This window comes from Cygnus atratus, chromosome 3, assembly GCF_013377495.2.
Source record: "Cygnus atratus isolate AKBS03 ecotype Queensland, Australia chromosome 3, CAtr_DNAZoo_HiC_assembly, whole genome shotgun sequence".
Lineage (NCBI taxonomy): Eukaryota > Metazoa > Chordata > Aves > Anseriformes > Anatidae > Cygnus > Cygnus atratus.
The window spans coordinates 38,815,057-38,833,609 of record NC_066364.1 but is presented as its reverse complement, the minus strand read 5'-3'; the positions used below and the strand labels follow the sequence as shown (position 1 = coordinate 38,833,609).

The window sequence follows — 18,553 nt, the reverse complement described above, 5'->3', positions numbered from 1 at the left end:
AGTCACTAAGCTTTTCCTTAGGCAGGCCATAATTTAACATAGAAGTATATGATCCATTTCCATAACTCTCAAGTATCTGATTTCATTAGTTTCTTTAGGGAGATGTTTTTTTTCTATGGTAAATGCACCTTGATGGATGTGTTCACCTCCGTATGGAATTGAGAGTCTTTCAGATAGTAAAATGGAATATGCTAGGTCTGCGTTGATTCAGGTGGTTGGTTTTACAGTAGCGTAGCTGCGGTAGAGGATTATTCCCCAGTTAAGTGGTATGCCAAAGGAGAATTTTGGACAATGCTCTGAAATAATCCACTTTGATATAAAATCTTGTGAGTGACATGTTTCTCTATGGAAAAAAAATATATATATTTTTTCTTCTCTTCTGCAGCTCCTGGAAGGAAGTTTTGCTAGAGAAGTTAGCCATGAAGTGGATGGACTGATATTTCAGCCTACAGGAGTAAGTAATGTAATAATTGATATTTCTCCCTTCAGCCCCAAAGGAAATTCTCACCCTCACTCCCATCTCATCCTCTTATCTACTACCTACTCTTTGTTTTGGTTGGGATGACTTTTTGAATTTAGTTCTGATTTTTTGCAGTTCCTCGGACTACTTAAATTCAGGTAATTGCAATCACAGTTGTAATATATGCGACTGTGGATTACTTGGTGGTAATAATTTTCAGGAATCATCTTGTGGATTTTTTGTTCATAATATGATGATTGTAGTATGATAAAGAAGGAATTTTTTCTGAGTGCATGAGTTCTGTGAATCGTTCAGTCATTGATTTGAGTTCTTGCATTATTTTTCTTTCCCAAGGATATTTCACGCATTTAAAATTTTAGTAACATTTATGATGCATGTTGTTTTTTAGTGCAATTAAAGCATGATAGGACAAGAGGGAATGGCCTCAAGTTGCGCCAGGGAGGTTCAGGTTGGAAATTAGGAGACATTTATTCTCAGAAAGAATAGTTGGGCATTGGAACAGGTGGCCTAGGGAGGTGGTGGAGTCACCGTGCCTGGGGGTGTTCAAGGAAAGGTTGGACGTGGTGCTTAGGGACATGGGTTAGTGGGTGACATTGGTGGTAGGGGGATTGTTGGACCAGATGATCTTGGAGGTCTTTTCCAGCACTAATGATTCTATGATTCTGTGATATGTATTTGAGCCAATATAAAGGTATGTGACTACAGTGTGGGGGGAGTCACCACATTTCTGCAGACTAGAAAAAGTGATGTAAATATGTAGTTCTCAGGCAGGAAAACTGGCTTTAAAGGAATTCAGTAGCGGGCCTCTTTCAGCCTACTAGCACTACTACTGATTTGGGTACAATGGCGCACTGCAATGTGTATTGTAGGTTGGTGGGTTGTGACTGTAACATCACTCAATGTTCACTTTTTTCTTAGCTTGTAAGATTAGGAATTGTATTTGATTTCAAATTTGACAGATAATTCTATCCTTAAAGTTACTCATAGAAAACATTTGTATTTAGTTTTCCAGCTAAAACACTTTTTTTTTTTTCTGGCATACTTCCTATATTGCAGATCTTAGTAAGGGTGATGACACTCCCATCTGGAAATATCATTAACCTCTGATCTTTATTGCAAGTTTTACATCAGCTAGCCACAAAACAAACGATCAACTAGGCCACATACTTTTTTCTTTTTTCTTTTTTTTTTTTTTTTTTTTTAGTATATAGCTATTTCAAATTCAAAGAAAAGCTACTAGTGCAAAGCAAATTTATATATCGGAAGTCCTGATATCTTAGTCCATATAATATTGTTAAAATCTAAAGCAACTGTAAAGGCTTCTCAGAACCACCTCTCTGAATATTAGAGTTTAAGCTATGGAGAGTTACTATAGCTAAACTTAAAATTATGTTTTCTACTTGAAATGAAATTACTGCAGAATGTGTGTTTCTAATTTTTGCTGTTGCAGGAAATTAATATCTGATGTTTTGTATTTCTAGAACTTGTATTTTCTGATTTAGCATACTGAGAAATTTATAACCCAATAAAAAACTCATTTTCTTGCATAAATGCTTTATAAAGGTTTTTCATCTTTAAAATATGGGTTATATTTGTTTAGTCCAATTTAATGCTCAAATTTCAGCATTATTTCAGGTTTTATGAAATAAAGTTCATTACATCTGTTATTAAAACCAGTTTTCCTAGATGAAGCAGTATACAGTTTTCTCAGTTGTTTGTGTAGTTGAGAAAATATAAGTAATACATTTAGTGTAAAAGAAATGGTTGTACACCTATTGGGAAATAAGCGCTAAAACTGTTTAATTAGAAACGGTGAAGTTGATACAGATAGCTGATGCTGATTTTTTTTAAATTTAGTTTTATGTATCAGGGAACAAAGTAATAGGCAACAACACAAAGGCCACAGAATATAATAATTCATAAATGATCCCTTGAGAATACTACCTGAAATAATTTTTCTTTTTGTATTCTAGTTGCAGTTATATGTGTGATGTATTACATTATATTTCAGAGAAAGGTACCTGTTATTGAGTGGGGTAGAGGCTGAATTTTGGTCATGGTGAGACTTACAGACCTAAATAAACCAGTTTGTCTCAAGTGAAGAGACCATGGCATATCCACAGTAAAACAATTTTCAACAACTATTCTATTGACGTACTTGATCTTGTAAGAAAAAGAGGCAGACAGAAATGCTGCTGACTTACAGAGAAACAGGGAAGTTCATGGAAAATCTTCTAGGAGCTCCCGAAGTCTCGTGTGTGTTTTGAGGAAGGAGAAAGCAAAAGTCAACAGCAATTGGAGCAAGGTCACAAAGAAGGATGAAGTGGCAGCAGAGAATGAAATGTGACCATTTACAGACAGGACAATTTGTGGGGAAAAACAATTTCCATGCTTCTAGTAGTTAATTGAGAATGTACAAGTTAACTCGTTTTTTAATATAAAGAGTGTTGAACTCATTAGTTCAGTCTGTTTGAAAGTCTTTTTCTGTGTTTAGTCAAAAGTTTCTCTTCATCTCTGGTCTCGGATACAGCTATCCAGACGTGAGTGTGTGGATATATTCGCCACTAGTTATAGGCAACACTGGTATCAGAAGTAGAAACAGATGGAGAAAGAATACTTTGGTTGCTTTGAAGTTTTGGTTTAATTATGTCATAAAAGAAACATCAAAATACCTGAAATTACTTGCGAATAAGAATGATTTCTGCAGCCTCTAAAAGCTCTGGGTTTTCTCACTTTTCTTTTGGGTTTGAAGAGATTCATCATCAAAGTGGCTGTGAATTAGTTTGGCTCTGAGAAACGTTCACGCTTTGGTGAAAGAGGATTCGTGACAAGGTTTAACCGCCAAATTTATGGTTTCAGTTAGGTATGATAGGGTTTATTTTCTTCTGTCAGCTTTTTTTTGCTTAAACTCTTATTATGAATAGCAAACTTCTTGTACTGAAGCAGAAATTGTTTTGCACTGTGACTGGTGATGGTAGAAACAACATTAAGGAGTAAGGAGGTTGTTTCCTGTCTGTGCAGCTTAATTTGTTTTGCAAGATCATGCTAGCTGTGCATTATTGTTCCTAATTAATTCATCAGCTACCTGAATTGTTATTTATACTGCGTATTACCGAGGCTGTGTTAAGTGCTTTAGTTTCACGACTGCAATTAAAGGGCAGTGACTGAGGCCTCCTTTCTTCTTCCCTTCTTTCTCTGTTTTCAGAAGATAAAAAACTTTCACAGATCATGAGAAGAACATGGTTAGTGGAAGGGATGGAGGGTTTTTGTTTTGTTTGATAATTTAAGAATGCTTTGTAGGTGATTTGATGTGGTGTGTACTTCACAGTAGTAACCCTGTACACCCCTGTCATACCAACCATTCTCTAAAAACTCCATGGTGAGAGACAAATATAAGACAATGTTTTCTTACTATTGTTTCTCTTCTTCCCTTTGTACTCTTTTCTTTCCTTTGTTTCCTTTCCATGCATCCTCTCTACCCAGTAGCCTTTTTATCCACATTCCTTTTGGTTTCCCTTTCAAGTCATTTCTCCCTAATGCTCCTTTTCTCCGCATCATTTTCTCTCCATTTAAGATGCTCCTGATATAGCTCCCATATGGTTAAGTCAGCTCCATTCCATCTGATCAGCTTTCTGATCCCTCTACATGTAACAGGTTTGCAGAGCAGGGACCGAAGCTAAGTGCTAATTAGGAGGAGTGAAACAGGCCAGCAAGAAACTTCATGGACAGGTACGTCGCCCTGTGATTGTGCCCCAGACTAAGAGCAAATTAGTTGGCAGGCAAAAGCCAAACACCTTATTCACAGGCTCTGAATTGTTGTGTAACGACGGGAAGCTTTCGATCATTTTTTTCTGAAAGGTTACTTAAAAACAGGGATCAGCGCTGTACATTTGTTTTAGAACATTTGCAGTTTGCCAACCTGTGTGTTTTTAGTGGAAATCTCAAAAATGGCCTCTTATCTTCTGATGGCAGAATTAGCTCTGACCGGTGCCCACTCATCAGTGAAATTACTTGTGTTATCTGCCTTGTAAATCATACCCTCGCTAGGTATCTGCCTGTGACTATCTAATTTTTGTGCTAGCAATCTCTTAACAACTGATGTTCTTGCTGGCTACAACTATTGTTATTTTACCTTGCTTGGGAAAAGGATGGAGGGAATTATTTTTATTTTTTTTCAGGAGCCTAAAAGGAGGCTTGTGGGCCATCAGTTAGGAAGGCTTAAGGACACTTTGAGGATTTGTGGAAAACTTGTATCAGAACTTATTCTCTTCTTTCTAATCTTTTTGTCTCATGAGCTCTGTGATGTTTTTTGCTTTTGGTTCAGGCCGAATTCTGTTTGATACTTCTCTGTTCTCTTATTTTGGATGAGGCATAAAATCCAGTTGTGTGGGCTTGGGGTTTTTCCAGGGAAGGAAGAAGGACAGCCGCTGAGCTCTGTTCTAAGATAAATGTTATTTTAAAGAATGGCTAAATTATTTAACTCAAAAATCTCAATACTGAATGCTAACAAAAAGCTTAGCCTTTAAAATGAAAGGAGAATAACAAACAGATTTCTATTACTGTCTAACATTGCATGAGTTTTTAATACATCTTCCTTGCCACCCTTTGGCAGACTTAGTGGTGGTCTGAAATGCTTGGTTGCCTGTCAATTATTTGTCCTATTATGATTGTATATTAGGCTGTGTTATTCTTTTCTGTCATTGTAAAAGTTTACCCCCCAGATCTCTGAAGTTAACGTTGAATGAAATACCTGCTAAAGATACCACCAAATGACATATCTCCAAAAGGCCATATTTTCTTTCCTTAAACAGTGCCATATATTATCCTATATAATCGGTAAGCCTTTCCTTCCACAGTATATGTTTTGTTGGATCATTTGTAATATACACCAAGTCAGTTTTGACCTGTTTTTGAAACTTAAACATCATGTCTGTGGGCGATAGGGCATCAGTTGTTGTGAAATATTTTTATTGTAACAGCAAATAATGGCTTCAGATAGGCCCAGATGTAGTCCCAGTACTAAAGATGATATATAAAGGTTTAGGAACAATCATAACATCATTTTTTCCCCTCAAGTATACAACGTTCTGGACTTTGCTTTCTAATTTTGTGGTGATTTCTTAGTATAAGTGCTAAGATTTCCTTAATCGTTAATTAATTTATTTATTTATTTACCTAGAGTTTGTAGCATAAAGGAAGAGAATCAGGCAAGGATTATTTTCATCAGTCTTTGTGTTGACCCATACTACTAAAACCTTTCGTGTATCTTTGGAATGACTCATTACTAAACGTGATTTCCTCTGTAGCAGGAATGTTCATGACTGAATCTATTACTAGTCAGGGGTTGCTGTTGTCATGTCAGCGTGCACTTTTCGTGCTGCTGCAGGTTTTCCTTTTAACAGAGAACTTGCTGTCAATCTCCTGAAATGCCACTGAGCTTTACAACTCTTTTCTGCCTATGAATAGTTGTTATATTCAATTGCCATGGCAATGTTCCTCGCAGTTCGTCTCTTAAATTGCTAGTCATATCTCAAATATACCATCGTATCATATGCTTTATGAACGTACTAAAACGTATTAGCAATGCACGGTATTTCGTAGAGCTTTTTTCTGTGACTATACAAGAAATTTTTTTATATACCAATTCAAGTTCGGCTTTGCTATCTTGAGGTGATTTGTTTTATACCTTTTTTGAAAGTTAGAAAAGCCAGAAAATGAAGGAACAGTAACAACAGAAACGTGAACTTAAACAGCAATGAGTAGCATCTAGTTAAACTCATTAGACTTCATGTAATTGAGTTGTTAGACTCTAGATGAAAGTGCCATGATTTGCAAACCTAGTAAACTTTTATGATTTCCACTTACTTTCCAAGAATCTGAGATAATTGGCTCCTCGGGATCGTGTCTTACAGATACAAAATCCTAGCATCCACACTTGTCAAAAAATGGCCAGAAAGGGGGAGAAGTTATGAGTCATTTTTAGCTCTGAATTTAATAAGGAGATGATGTAGCAGAGTTGTCCTCGCTTAAATTTCTGCTATTGGTCCTCTGCTACATTTAGAGAAGCAAATGTTTATGCTGTTTGCCAAAACTGTTTATCCTGACTTCCTTTATGTCTGAGTAGATGTCAGCGCCTTAAGTCTGATTACCTAAGGAAAGTGCTAGCTCTATTCAGTAAGTTATCTCATTTGTTTGCTTATGACCTATGCCACCTGAAATTCTGATTTCTCAAGCAATGAATCACATTTATAGTAGCAATCTAAATAGGTTCTTCAATTTCTGTTGTGCAGTTTAATCATTGTGTCTGTCAATGGCATTAGGCAGGAAAGGTCTATTTCTTGTATTTTATGATCTGTGTGCTAATTATCCTCAGCATTGCCAATTGCCATTAATATGGTGGTGTCTGTATATGTTTCATTTGAGAGATTCTCTGAAAAAATGTCTTTCCTGGATGCTGCTGTCTTAAATGTTGGGAAAACAAAGATGTATTTTGTGTTAGGATAGGCAGAATCATCATTTGCAAGGGCTTTCAAATACGATTTTTTGCATATCTGCTTTGTCTCAAAGTCCTTCCAAGGAGCTGCTTGAGTGCACTTGCTGTCATGCTCACAACTGTCAGATTGCACATATTTGCTAGCTAAAAGAAATACCTGTTAGGCATATGTACTGTAACCATGATATTCAGGTGAGAATACCAAACCAATTGTTCAGTCTCTACAAAATATGCGTGCTTTTGAGAGAGTAAGTCTGTATTCCTCAAACTGTTAACTTACATGTGTGGTGGGTCAGCTCTGAAAAACAAACCTCCATTTAATGACTGGATAGAAAAGTCTAGGAGAGGTTCTGCTTTGAGTCAATGAGAATTCTTTACTAGATTATAGCTGTCTATTCAGCTCTTGATCCTTAACATGGGCTGCCATTAGCACAATGATCAGTTGTTTCCACGGCAGTGCTCCCACTCATCCTGAATCTTACAACAATCTTACTGCTGCTGAGAATTTGGTAGAGCAGGAGTGACTTGGAAACTGGAAGGTACTGTGGAAGGTAACCGACAACAGTCTCTTTTCTTCATATCCTTGAATAGCTATCAACAAACAGAGTTCCTCATGTAATCTCAAAAAGCCTCATCTATATACTTTTCAAACTGAAAAGATTTAGGAAAGAAAATACCTGAAAGCACTATCTTGTTGGGATTGTTTTCTTCCCAAACTTTCTCCTTTGCATGCCAAGACAAGACAGCCAAGAGGCCTTTTTAATTTTGATGAAGATCCTTCATGAAATGCTCTTATTTTTTCTTACTCAGGGGCATAGCAGTAAAGTAAAAATAGTGGTTTGTATCAGGATAAAGCAGAATATTTAAGGAGATCTTCATCCTGCTGTTTTAGTGTAAGTAGCATCCCGATATATCAGGAAGATGATGTACGTACCTGAGATTTGTGCAAGCAGGGTTGCTTTCAGAGGAATATTGGCACTTGCATTTTGGCATATGGATGGTCAAAATGCTTAATGTAAAGATACTTTCTTTAAATTAAAGTAGAACACTATTTTATGTTACTCGTAATTTGAAATGTATCCTCTCTTGCTACAAATAGTAAATTTGAAAATGGAGGATCAATATCACCAATGGGTAGCTGAATTTTTGCAATTAACAAAATATACCTTTTATTTTAGATGCTAACACGTATTATCAGATAAATCATGGAATGCAGCTGTGTATTTTTGCTAACATTTTAAAATTATATACACTTAGCTATCTAACAGTGTCCTGTGCAGAACACACTATGGTCCTCAAGGCTCACAGTATGCTCTGCCAGGCTCAGAGGTGCCTGCTGAATTACATTGTGTATTGAGGAGGTACAGCAGGACACTGTTGTGATAATTTGATCTCATTTTGGCTTCTGGTAACTTTGAGTTTCAGTTGTAATTCCATTCATTAGCTCTCATAGTCCTTGACGTTTCCAAAATAGTAAAACAGCTCCATTAAAATGGAGCAATTAAAAATGCAAGTCTTGAGCTTTATATGAAAGCTGTCTATTGTTTTTTAAGAAAAGTCCATTCTCTTCCACTGCCATCCGTGCTCAATAATTTAGATGTGATTGCATCGTGCAGGTTACGGTCTTCTAAGTGTAGAGCTGGAAGGGCAGTGCTGGGCGTCGTGCCATAATTGGTAGAAGTCAGAGATATGAAACTAATGCAAACTACTTCCGTAATTACTGCAGATAATCAGAAAACAAAATCTTGTTTTCTCTTAATGTTGCCAGTTGTCTTTCTGAAATAAAACTCTCTTCGGATCCATGTTACTGTAGAAGCTTTCCACCAAGACAGAGGGATGTACAACTGCAGTGTGTCTGCTGGTTCCTTCTGAAAGGGGAAAATGAGTAAAAGGCCTAGCTGGAAACATCCCAGCCCTCAGAAATGCAGATATTCTGTGTACTTTGGATTGTTCATTAAAGAAACACTTAATACACTTGTAAAACATTATCTGAAAGTTTTGACGAGTTTCAACTGACAACCAGTAGGTTGTTTGTTTCCAAACAAAGATTGCTGGAAATCCCAAGATCATCTTGGATGTGTATACTCATCCAACCACTGAAACAAGACGTGAATTTTATGCAAAATGGGGTTCTCTAGAGAGAACTATTAGCTTGTGAGAGCAATTAAAATGTGTGTCTTAGGGACTTGTCAGACTGTGAATTGATGTTGCCATTGTTACGTGAAAATATGGCTAGTTCTGCTAGCAATGAGGAAATAAAACAACAGAAGAATAAAAAGATAGCCTTAATAAAAAGTAGTTTTGGAAATGCTTCATTGTTTGGCAACTGTAAATTGATCACAGGATCCAGTGCTCATAAGATGAGTTCAAAGTAGGTGTAAAAGGTTTACTATAAGGTTAACAAAACAAGACCCTCAGGGTTGTTCCTTCTTTGTCTTGATGTGTAACGTGTAAAGTTCAAAATTTCTCTCTAAATTTGTTTTAGAGGATATCTGATGCATTCTGTAGTGAGCAAAGGTGAGGGAAAAGTGAAGGTTTAGTTGGAGAAAAGAATGGCAGAGGTCAGGTTTTGCTAGTTTTTAGGCAATAAATTCCTATGCAACAGTCTTAGCATCAGCTGAATTAGCTAGTAAGCAAATTCAGGTTTGTTTGGTGTTTTTATGTTACGGCTTGCATGTTATTTACAGAGTATAAAAATGTATCACTTTCAGATAATAATACAGATTTTTCTGTTAGACAAATATTTAGGTGTACAGTGGACCACACCAGGTATATCCTTTTCATAAAACCTTCAGGACATTTTTCCAGACCATCAGCATAGTTTTGGGAGAATGTTTTGTTTTTGAGAGGATCATCAGCAACACTTTCAAATGGAGAGCACAATACTATTTCCATATAATAAAACCCTAGAAAATACTTCTTGCTCCTCTTGGTTAGGTATGCAAACAAAACTGAGTATTTTCTATGTAATTTTTCAGATGAGAGTTACCAATATAGCTTTTTTCACATTTTCAGAGTAATACGGTCGTGATGTTTTCCTCATTCTTAGAGGTTTTGATTTAAACTTTACATTTCATTAAAATACTTGAACCAGAAAAGAAAAGAACGTGAGTGTACTTTTTATAACTTGCACATGGACCAGAACAACCAGGTAGGCTATTTTTGTGAATATTTGTTCACATTTCAAGACTTTTGCAAGATAAGCTGCGTTTTCTATGATTGCTGTACGTGTTTATGCAAAACCTAGTATTTTACTTGCAAATATATTATAGGGAATGTATTTATTTATTCTACATGCTTGTACTGCTGACCCTTTTCAGTTTCTTGAATGGATGGGCACGTTACACCATCTGAGTTGCATCTAGTATCAGTTAGAGAAGTGAAACTTGTAGCATTGGTAATCAAATCGGAAAACATACTCAGCAAGCATTGTTGTAGCATAAATTTGGATAGTGGTTTGTGTCAGAGTCATCAGCTGCATACAGATACTTAACGAAGTGGACCTAATTTGTCAGATAAATTATTCATCGAAAGTCATTCACGTGGCTCTGATTGCTGTGCACTAAGCTGGCCCATCTCTGGAGAGCAGCTACCGTGCTCCTAAAGAGTCTTCAGCAGGTTTTGAGAGTTGTGGTTGGTTGCTAAAAATTTGAACTTCTGTATAAAGGCAGGTAGCAAGGATTACGTAACTGCAATTATGGATTGTACCTTTTTATATTAAAGTTCCTTCCGTATTTCCTGCAAGATGCTCACGCATCTGACAATTGTTGCATGAGTCAGATGGCGTGATGGGAAACATCTGTAATATAATTGTTCTTCATGTAGCCATCAGTCTCTTGTTTTTCTCAAAGACTTGCTCAGACTTGCTTTAATACAGTTAATCAGTTCGCCCCTACGCTTATGTTCTGCTTTGGCTTTAATATTGCATGCTTATGAACTATTAATGTTTTTATTAAAGCTTTACAACAACTGGATGTATGGGATGTTATGGAAATACACTGAAATGAAAAATGGAAGTAAGCTGGTACCTTGTCTTGGAGCATGTTAGAAATTAGAGTGGCTAGCTGCCATACCAGGGATGGTGTTACCATGGCGAGAGCTCCTGTTTCCATGACATTTGCTTGCTTATTTTGCTAGGCCTTCAAAAAAAAAAGTAGAGTTTTGTCCTATGTCAAATTTGGTGGCTGTTATTTCATTACTTCTAAAGCCCTTCAGTGTCTCACTGCAAACATGTATTAACTAATTCCTTAGGAATATTAATGGTGACTGGACTGACCAAGAAAAAAACAACAAAAAAAAAAGTGGATGAAAAGTTATTAAAACTTTTAGCATTTTAGCATCTTTATTTTTAACTAGTTTTAGATATTCCAGCTCAGTTTTAACTGGATTAAACGTGCTCTGCTTAGCTACATTTTGGTTAATTAAAGAAAATCCATAGCTAGTTAAGAAGTAAAGGGAAAATTTACTGGTTTTAGAAAAAAAAATTAGTTTCGCTGTTTAGCTAATGGCTTTATTTTGTGAGGTCTGCGTGGTACTGGAATTTTGGAGAGCAGTAAAACTGTAAATCAACTCATGTTGTAGTTTAGTTACTGGCTCAGGGGTAAAATGAAAAAAAAAAAAAGCCATTTTTTCACTAGACTTGGAAAAAAAAAATGCTTTTCTTACTGTTTTTCCCCAGAACAGTAATTATGGCAATATCATGGTAACCTACTGGCAGGTTTTGGGCTACCCTGTTGAAACTTTCTGACTGCAGTCACATACATAGCTAAAAGCACAGGAGTGCGCACACGTCAGTGCAGGTGGGTATAATTCCCAGGCACGTGAATGTAGGGAGCTTGGCAGTGGTTTTGCTTGCTGAACACTGCTGTGCCCCCTGTTCTCTCCTGTACAAAGGGAGCTGGGGAGGAGGGATGCACTTAAACACTGTTCAGTATTCTTTTGCCACCCCGGCACAAAATTGCTTGTCCTCTGTTCCTAATGAACTGTTGACTGTTTTTTCCCTTTGTATACCACTCTTCTGTTCTAATCAGTTTTCAGCATCCCAGAGGTTTTATTAATGGTCTTTTTCACTGGTTGCAAGTGGGAGTCTAAAACTTTGATCCTTTGTGAGCTTGTGATACTTGGAGCAAATTATTTTTTAGTATGTCTGTTTTGCCACAGTTATAAACAAGTGTCAACGCTTAAGCTGATACCCCTCCAGAAACCCATTTTTTTCAGAGGTTTCATATTTTGGAAACACAAATTTACATGCAAGCAAGGGAGAACTAATCTTGCTAGCCTAAAAGTCTCCGAATTGTCTGTGTAACGCAACTAAAACTTTGCTCCGCCTATATTAGTATTTTGGTAAATGAGGGATGGTATTTCACCTAATACCCTCTCTCAGCTTTTATCACAATCCTTGTAATAGTGTTTTGTTTATTTTTTAGGCTAAGATGTCTTTGGTTTCCACTTCAATGGAGATCGTAGACCTTTTTGTCAAAACCACAACCACTGACAAACAGTCTGCTAATTATAAGATTCAGGTTCTTCACTCAGAATTCAAAATTATTCCATTTAAAGAAAAAAACTTTTTGAACGCTTTGGTCTATGAAAGTCATGTCCTCCTTCTGTTGAGGAGGAGAGTGTACACTTATACACAGCAGAAAGTTTTCTGGTGAGACAGCTCATAAAATGAGCAGGAACTTACTGTTCCTGGTGTCAACAGAGGTGTAGCTCAACGTGAGCCTCTAATCCTTTTTGGAATACCTGCTGGGCTGGTGGCAGGTAGATTTGTTCGCTCTGCTGCCATCTCTGTACCTTTCCTCTCTCAGTCTATTAGAACACTTCTGAAGGATGCTATTGAAGTTGTTTTGCAAATGTGATGCTCTTTCACAGAAGTGGGGTTTATTGGCTCAGAGCTCACACCAGCATGCTCGTTACTATCTCTTTGTATTTTGGTAGCGTTTGCATTGGAAAGATGTTGGTGACAGGTACTCCTTAATGATAAACTCGCTTGATCTTGGGGGTGACAGGGGATTTGTAAAACATGTTCCAAACATTGTCACAGATTCCTGCTTGATTTAGTGATTTTTTTTATTTTTTCTACACCATTCTCAGTTGTGACAGAGCTACTCAGCTCGATGTTCCAGAGATTCTGAAGGGCTCTGTCTTTCTATCACAGTAGCAAAAAGGATGCAGGGGAAAATGAGTAAGTGGAAAAACCTCTTAGAAGGATATCAGATATGAAGAAAGCTGCTTGTAAAGTGTCTCAGGTGTGTCTGCTTCTCCCAGAACTGTCCAGTGACTGTTCATTGAACATTTCAATGCTCACTTGATGGATGTAAGCGAATTGGCCCCATGAAGATAGTTCTCTTGCTTAAGAAACAGAATTTTGTCTTTAAAATACATTATCACTCTTTTTGTTCCCCCATCACTACTTGTAGCAGGTTTAAAACTGCTAACCTTGTTACCATTTGGGTTTGTTAAGCATAATTGTCATGTACCCTCTCCTCTAATTCTGTGTACCTTCAGCTGCTTGCCTGCTCAGGGCATAGCTGGATGAATGGTTTAACTCTTGGTACAATTAAAGGAGAGGAAACATTTAAGAGAAATAAAAGGGGAAAAAGTGACCGAGATTGGGAACCATTGGAAACTGTTCTGCTGTTGTAGTTGTGAAAATACAACTATTGGTTGTGTATTCAGACTGTTCACAAGGCAAGATTAACAACTGTTTTGAGAACCACTGCTTTTAACATGAGAATTTCGCTCTCTAAGAAGGACAGTAACTAACCTTTGGAGTAACCGAAGTTCTCAGAGTGGCTTCGTTTAATACAACCTAAACTTCTTCTCCCTTTACTTGTAATGCTCAGGAAATAGCTATCCTATGCGATTCTTGGCGCTTGACCAGTGCCACTGACTTGCTTGTTCCTAAGCCAAAACTGCAAGGATTAATTTCTTACCAAGAGCAGGCAGGTCTCTGCCATTTTCTCCTTCAGCATGCTGTTTCTTCCCCCTACAAGAGGACTTTTCGCTCCTCATTATCCAAATTACTCTCCTCAAAACGCAGCTTTTAATTGTAGTAGTCTTGTGGCAGAACACTTGAAAGAAAAATTACATGCTGTTTTTTTCAGGGAACGCTTTTTTTTTTGCTTTGTTTTTCAACTCCAAGCATATCAGCTTGCTGCTAGCAAAGCCGAAGGACTGCGAAGCGCATGCTGAGTTCCACGGGTTGGATTTACTTTCTTGATCTTGAGAAAATTTGTACGAATCTTTCCTTGTGAAACTAAGGATGCAAAGTATGTTTTTTGCTATTTTAATCTACATACATAACGATGAATTTAATATAATTAAAATTCATCAGTTGATCATTTATGTATTTGAATACGTAGTTCAAAAGGCCACTTTCTGTTGTTTCTTTCAAAATACTGCAAGATTCAGTATTCTAAGAAAGACTCATAAATATTTAATTCAAGGAGATTTGTAGCCCTCTAAAATGTAATAAGCTAGCCCTTAATGACAATTTTGTGTAACATACATTTGGCAACATGTACAAAAAATCCTGCTGGCAATTCTGTGTATCATCTTTCATGCAGATCTGTTCAGCTCTAGGGGCTTTTTAGCTCTGGAATTAAAAAGAGAAATTAGACTACGTCTGAGACCAGCATGCTGCGATTTCTTAGTTTGTACTTGTACGTTTCTCCTTATGTTCAGATTAGCTCACTGCCTGCCTCTTGATGTAAGGCTTGTTTCTTCTTTTCGAAGATTGACGTTCCTGAAGAAGGAATATATTTTTGCATCCTTCTATTTAGTGTTGGTAGTTTTCATTAATCTTCATGAGCTCTAAGGTGATTTGTGGCAATGCTATTCCTGGTATACCGATTCTTATTGTGGCCTGAGAAAAATGTCAACACAACCGATGTTCTGATGAAGCCTTAAATTTACAGGTCGTAGCTGCTACAAATGTGGTCTCTAATACCCATAAATTATCCAACTTACAAATCAGGTTATCACAGTGAGTCAGCCAGGAGCACTGGTTCTTATTTCATGGAGCTTCTTTTGTTACAAGAAGGATGCTTTTGTTGTAAGGCATCAAGCGGTGAATACTTCCTGCTGATCCAATCTAACTTTAGTGAGGTTTCTGGGAGCCTTTGATCGCAAACTAACCATCCACAAAGAAATAAGTTCCTCTGTCCTCTGAGAGACTGACTTCCCTCTCTGTCTGGTGTAAATTCAAGTGACTACATTTAAGCTTGAGTTAGGACAGACGTAGTGAGAATGAAAGGACAGAAGGTGAAGAGAGATTGGGACCACCAGGCTTTGAGAAATGAGAGAAGTTTTAGGCTGATACGTATGAAGCTCTAACCACATGAAAGGATGTAAACAGTAAGATTCATAAAACCTTACTGTTTTATGACTGATGTGAAGACAAAACTGCACGTAACCATTTCACAGAATTAAAATTAATTTTTCTCCAACATCACTGGCTTTATTCAAGTGAAGAGTTTTTTTGTTAGTTTGTTAGTTTTTTCCACAATAAAATTGTGAAATGAGGAAGGAAGATCTCCCTAAAACTCCCTCAGAGATTCGTTGTTTCACTGGAGGAGAGGAGAAGAAGAATAAACATTGCTTTAGGAACTAAAAAGAAAGTGAAGGAGTGGGGCCAGGAATGCTTCTGTATTATCTTGCTTGTCCCAACAGTTTTCTTCAGACTTCTCTTCATCTTTGGTCATCAACTTGTCTATCCGTGTAATGTTACAAACAGTCCTTAGCAGATGAACTGGGTAGAGTCTCATTAAACACAAAATGGAAAGGGAATATTAATGTTTAAATTTTTGAAGAGTTATCAACTATACAATAGTTTAAAAAATTATTTGTACGCACAGAAGGCATCAGCTGAGCCTTGTCATGTGCTATCTAGGAATACAGTTGACCAAAGGTTTTCTATGTTGTTTTCTAGGTTTCAAGTAGTACAGATTGAAAATAATGCAAATCGGTTAATAAATAAAACAGAATTAAAATTGCTCCTGCCTTTCACAGTCCAAGCTGTGCCATATCAGTTGAAACATTGCATTTCTCTTAAGCACATTAATACCTCATTAGGCCTGAAAGAATAGCAAAAATAAGCAGCATTAGTGATATCAAGTGTTGTTATTTAAGAAACAGTTGTCTTTCAGATACGTGGTAATACATTGACTTGAAGAGTAACTGAGCATGAAAATATAGAACGCAAATTATGACCCAGTTCTTGAACAGGAGATGGCTAAATACTCATCGTATTCAGTGAAGACGGACAAACGGCATGGAGTCCTGTCCTTCGAAATTAGGTTTGAAAGCATGTGGAAAGGTTTGGATACCTTGGGAGAAATATGGGAAATGGGGGCTTACTGGGGAGCTGCTTCAGTACACACCTAGAACTCTACTGTCTCTGTATTACCTAAGCTAGATCAAATTTTACCGATTAAGACCTGTTCAAAAAATAAATAAAGGTAAAAGTATCCGTAATTTTAGTGCCAAACTAACTATTGTCATTTTTAGCAATGATCGTGCTGAAGTTTTCAGGAAGAAAAGGTGGTTTGGGGACAAAAGGTGGACTTAGCCTATCCTTCACCAGTCTTTCTGGACAGTCGTTCCAAATGATTTAGCTTCTTATCTCTCAGTTGTGTTTTTCTGTATTTTTAGAGGGGAAAAATACTAAAAATGTATTGCTGAGGGATAAAATTATGTCGGTTTGATCTTTTTCCATTATATTAATTTCAGCTTAAGGCTGTTGGTGATTTATGAAGCTTAGTTTACAAGAAAATTTCATCTGGAGAAGTAAATACAGTAGTATCTTGTAGTCACAGTGGCATGCTGGTAACAGTTTGTGCTGTGGCTACATATTGATGTCACCCCAGTTCAAGTGACGCAAAGTGAAACAAGCAGCATGCAATAAAGAAAGCAAGAGAAGACAGTGTGAAGCATCTTTGTTGTTTGTGTCATTTTGTTAACTTTTCCTGAAGACTTAACACAGCACACATTTTAAGGAAATAAATCCTAGATGGTGAAGATTAAGAAAATTAGAAAATAATTAATAGGAGTATAAAATGGCAACAGCCTGGAAAATCACCAGTTCCTTTTACCAAGAGAAATACAGTTGTATAGTCAGGACATGTCTGTGTTCACAAAGATAGGAGAATGTAGCTTTTTAGCAGTTGCTTTAATTTCTCTGTGTTCAAAAGTAGAATTTAAAATTGACAGCAGACACAATTTAGTCCCTTAGGGGTCACATATGTTAGCCAACAACTTGAAGCCATTTATTTTTTCTATTCTGCTTCAGATCAAGTGTTGGAGTATCTAGTTCCAGTTCATAATATTAAATGAAAGGATGACTACAAACAGAAGTATATGAGAATAGGTTTCTGCTGCAGTGATGTGCTGGAGGAAAAAAAAAAAAGAGCAATGAGTAATTTCGTGACTGCTGTATTCTGATTGCTGTAAACATGGATTTTTGGCTGTGAACTGAACTGAATTTATCAAATATTAAAAGGATTAATATGTAAATGGAGTTAGTTACGAAGAAAATTTCATCACATTTTTCTCCTTGCTTAATGGAATATTAAGAAAAGCTATTAGTGTAGTTACGAAACAAGATGTTTAATGAAGCTGGAGGTGCAAAGCTAAATTAAAGTGCAAGAGTAGGGGACATCTAGCCTAATAATTACCAAAATGTCCAATATAAATATTGCATTAACTTGAAATTCCGAGGCACCTTTGGAAAAAGCAATTGAAAAATATCTATTAAAATATTAACAGAATAATTTCTGCATACAGGTTAACTTTCTAAACGTTATTTGCATTCATATGCTAAAATCCTTAGCGTGAAACATAATCTAACGCTATTTAAATGAGTGCACATTAGTAGCATGTTTTGCTTTTCAGTATGCTCTGACAGTTAAGCTTAATATTTCAGAGGCCATTTTGATTATAACCATTTTCTTTCTACTTCACATAGCTTCAAGTCATATTTTCATAGGAGACAAATTGTGATACAGTAACATTTTCACAATAAAAACAGCTGCTTCTGACTTACCTGTGCTTGTGTATGAAGAAGAAAAACACTAAGTAGGAACGGTACTAGCTTTCTAAAGGAAATTTTTCTGGAGTACACCAAAGATAGCATGCCTTAGGACACAGGTTAATTTTGTTTTCTTTATTTTGCTTTTTAAAGTGGAGGAGTGGAAGAAACTACACAAATCTGCTTGACTACATGGAGTTAAAGCAGCATTGTACCCCATCAAGTAATGACTTATTTAAAACTTTGTTGTCAAGAGTTGTCTCTGGCATTGTTTTGGCTTAGTTCTGGACATTAAATGATTTGAGCTCAGGCAAGGAAGCTGTCTTTTTCCATCTTCTTTTTATGAGCTTCAGAAGTTATTGTCTACATATTTGCTTTCTAATATGTGACAACAGTACAGTGTAAAATGTTTGAAATTCATTAACAACCTTATATTAAAGCTGATCAAATATTTATGGAGCATCAGCCTGTCTCTACATCCTGATCGAATTACCAAACCAGGCAAAAAGCTGAAGTTTAGTGAGGACTGCAGCTCTTTGTTCAGGTG

General features: G+C 36.7%; 1 protein-coding gene across 3 annotated transcripts in view; it reads left to right on the top strand.

Moving 5' to 3' along the window:
• RNGTT (RNA guanylyltransferase and 5'-phosphatase) overlaps positions 1-18,553 on the top strand; it is a 185,404-nt gene that overhangs the window by 96,179 nt on the left and 70,672 nt on the right. For all 3 annotated transcript variants that reach the window (XM_035559498.2, XM_050709797.1, XM_035559499.2), the window contains one exon: positions 386-454. In XM_035559498.2, the coding sequence (XP_035415391.1) occupies positions 386-454 (69 nt within the window). The remainder of the gene's footprint in view (positions 1-385; positions 455-18,553) is intronic.